Source organism: Carex rostrata, chromosome 7, assembly GCF_964058835.1.
Source record: "Carex rostrata chromosome 7, lpCarRost1.2, whole genome shotgun sequence".
In the NCBI taxonomy this organism is placed as follows: domain Eukaryota; kingdom Viridiplantae; phylum Streptophyta; class Magnoliopsida; order Poales; family Cyperaceae; genus Carex; species Carex rostrata.
In genome coordinates this window covers 8,470,292-8,472,423 of record NC_135924.1, presented here as the reverse complement: position 1 = coordinate 8,472,423, position 2,132 = coordinate 8,470,292, and the positions used below count along the sequence as shown (strand labels likewise).

The 2,132-nt window shown below is 42.0% G+C and overlaps 1 protein-coding gene across 3 annotated transcripts; it reads right to left on the bottom strand.

Annotated features, from left to right (window-relative positions):
- Positions 1-264: 264 nt before the first annotated feature.
- Positions 265-2,132, bottom strand: LOC144557444 (protein Barley B recombinant-like). Of its 3 annotated transcripts, none has more exons than XM_078306016.1 (2): positions 2,039-2,132; positions 265-1,496 (listed from the first exon to the last, which is right to left on the bottom strand). In XM_078306016.1, the coding sequence occupies exon 2, from the start codon at positions 1,488-1,490 to the stop codon at positions 591-593; it is 900 nt and encodes a 299-aa protein (XP_078162142.1). In that variant the 5' UTR covers positions 1,491-1,496; positions 2,039-2,132; the 3' UTR covers positions 265-590. The 3 variants fall into 3 exon arrangements, with proteins under 3 accessions (XP_078162142.1, XP_078162143.1, XP_078162144.1); XM_078306017.1 differs by having other exon boundaries at positions 265-1,787; positions 2,039-2,128; XM_078306018.1 differs by having other exon boundaries at positions 265-1,718; positions 2,039-2,082.

Below are 2,132 nucleotides of genomic sequence, written 5' to 3'. Positions count from 1 at the left end.
ACTGGGATAAAGTACATGCATCTTCCAATACCAAATTTCTACAACATTTATGTCAAACAATTCATGCCAAAATTCTGACCAACAATTAGTGTCACAGCAGACAACGTATCAGAGATGGGAGCATGATTCAGCCTTCCTGTAAGCTCTAGTCACATGGAAAAATCACTATTACTCGATAACAGCCTACTATAAAAATCTTCTAATAGAAAACTAAAATTGTCCAGTGTATATGAGAATCATAAAACAAGAAAATAAAAACAGTCATGCATAAACAAGAACTTATATTAAATTGCAGAGCATTGAATTTGACATACCTGCTTCCTCTATAGCTGCAACCTACACGTTTTTTTTTTTCAACATGTTATCGAACTACATGTCAAAGGTTAAAGAAGAAACTAGAAAGGTAAATTAACATGTTCATATCATAACGGAAACAATAAATTTCTAACAAGAGAGAGAGACCCATCATGCTTAAACTCTCCTAAAACCTAATTCTACTCTTTATTCACACATACAGACCAACCGGGAAACCCAAAACATCTCTCTCCCTTCATCTCCTACCCCCAAAGCTATAGAACTCGCTTCTTTCGTTACTTGATAGTTACAAACTTGTTGGTGCCATGCTTAGCCCAAAAGCCTCTTAGATCAATCGGGTTAGCTAAATTGTACCCCTCCCCAGCTAACTTCTCTAGAACCTTCTTGAAGGCTCCTTGAGACATTTTCCTACCTGCAATGCGGGCTCCCCGCCTCTTGGTGCTCATTGGTAATGGGTATACTGACATACTGGTGGTACAGCATGCCGACTGCCACCCACCAATACCCCACCTGTAACACTGCTGAGGTGTACCAGTACAAGAACAGATCGGGGTGGGAATTCTCGACAAATCGAGATCAATACCATTAATCACCACTCCTGTATCCTTCTTCACGCTACGTGGAGTTCCCCCATTGGATGATTCCTTTGTTTTCTTGGGCTTTTTAGGTTTGGGGGGTTTTGGAGCTCCAGTTTGGGTTTGAGCCCGCTTCTTCAGAGGGGCAGAGACTTTTGGGCTAGGTTCTGAAGTCATAGGGATAATTTGCTCATTTTTTGGAAGTTCAGGTACGGGTGGAGATGGGGGAGGATGAGAGGGCTGATGAGGTAACATGTGGAGGGCATTTAGGGAAACAGGTGAAAAATTGGTGTGGTGTGTGTGGTAGTGAGTGTTAACCATGGGCATTGTGCGAACCATTTTGTTAGCGGAATTATCTCTGTTTGGATGAGAGTGGTGGTTCTGGGTCCACCCATCAGCGCGCATGAATGGCATTGGTGTTTGAGATGGCTCCTGCAGCCTGCTCATGAAAGATGAGAAGCTGTTGTTGGGGAGGAATGGTTTGGTGTCTCTATCAGAGGTGACCGAAGACATAAGCTGGAGCCCCAAATTGCCCTTCATTGGAGGATGGGGATCGTAATAGCCCCAATTGCGGATCCCCAATCCACCATCATCATCCATTTGTCACTGAAATGGAGAGAAACAGATAAACTGAGATTTAGAATTAAATGCTTTAGCGATTTTAAACAGGACCTGGCTGACATTAGATTTCTCTTGGGATACATGAGAAGAAACTGAGAAATCAGGATCCAAGTCCAGAGCATGCACACGTTTCAATCACCCCATAGCTTGCTTTTAGGTTCTCAAGCGGTTTTTAGAAGACCGACATTGAGAAAATGTACAAAAATTCTGTTAAAATGGGATAAAATAGAGGATAAATAAGTGAAGCCGCTCAATGAAGCCATCTTTGGCGAAACCCTAGTTTACAAATACTAGATCAGAAAATATTTTTAGCGATTAATTATTTTTTATAACAATGGGCATTCTTTTGCTAGTTTTAGCAAGTACTGGGCACGTAGATTTGATATTCAGAGCAGTTTTAGCAAAGAAATGTAGAAGAAAAATAAGTTTTAGATGTAGCTAGTGAACTGTGTACAGAACAGTGTAACTTTGTTGTTTTCATGCAAAGCGAGAGAGAGAAAGAGAGAGAGTAAAAGGGGAGTGTTTACCTTGAGGGGGACTGCCCCTAGGGTTCTTTGCTGGACTGGGACGCGGAGAGAGAGAGAGAGACAGAGAGAGAGAGAGAGGCAGAGGGGAATGGAT

What these genes read in the sequence shown, in the direction of transcription:
- LOC144557444 (XM_078306016.1), bottom strand. Translation starts at nt 1,490, where the DNA reads ATGGATGATGATGGTGGATTGGGGATCCGCAATTGGGGCTATTACGAT.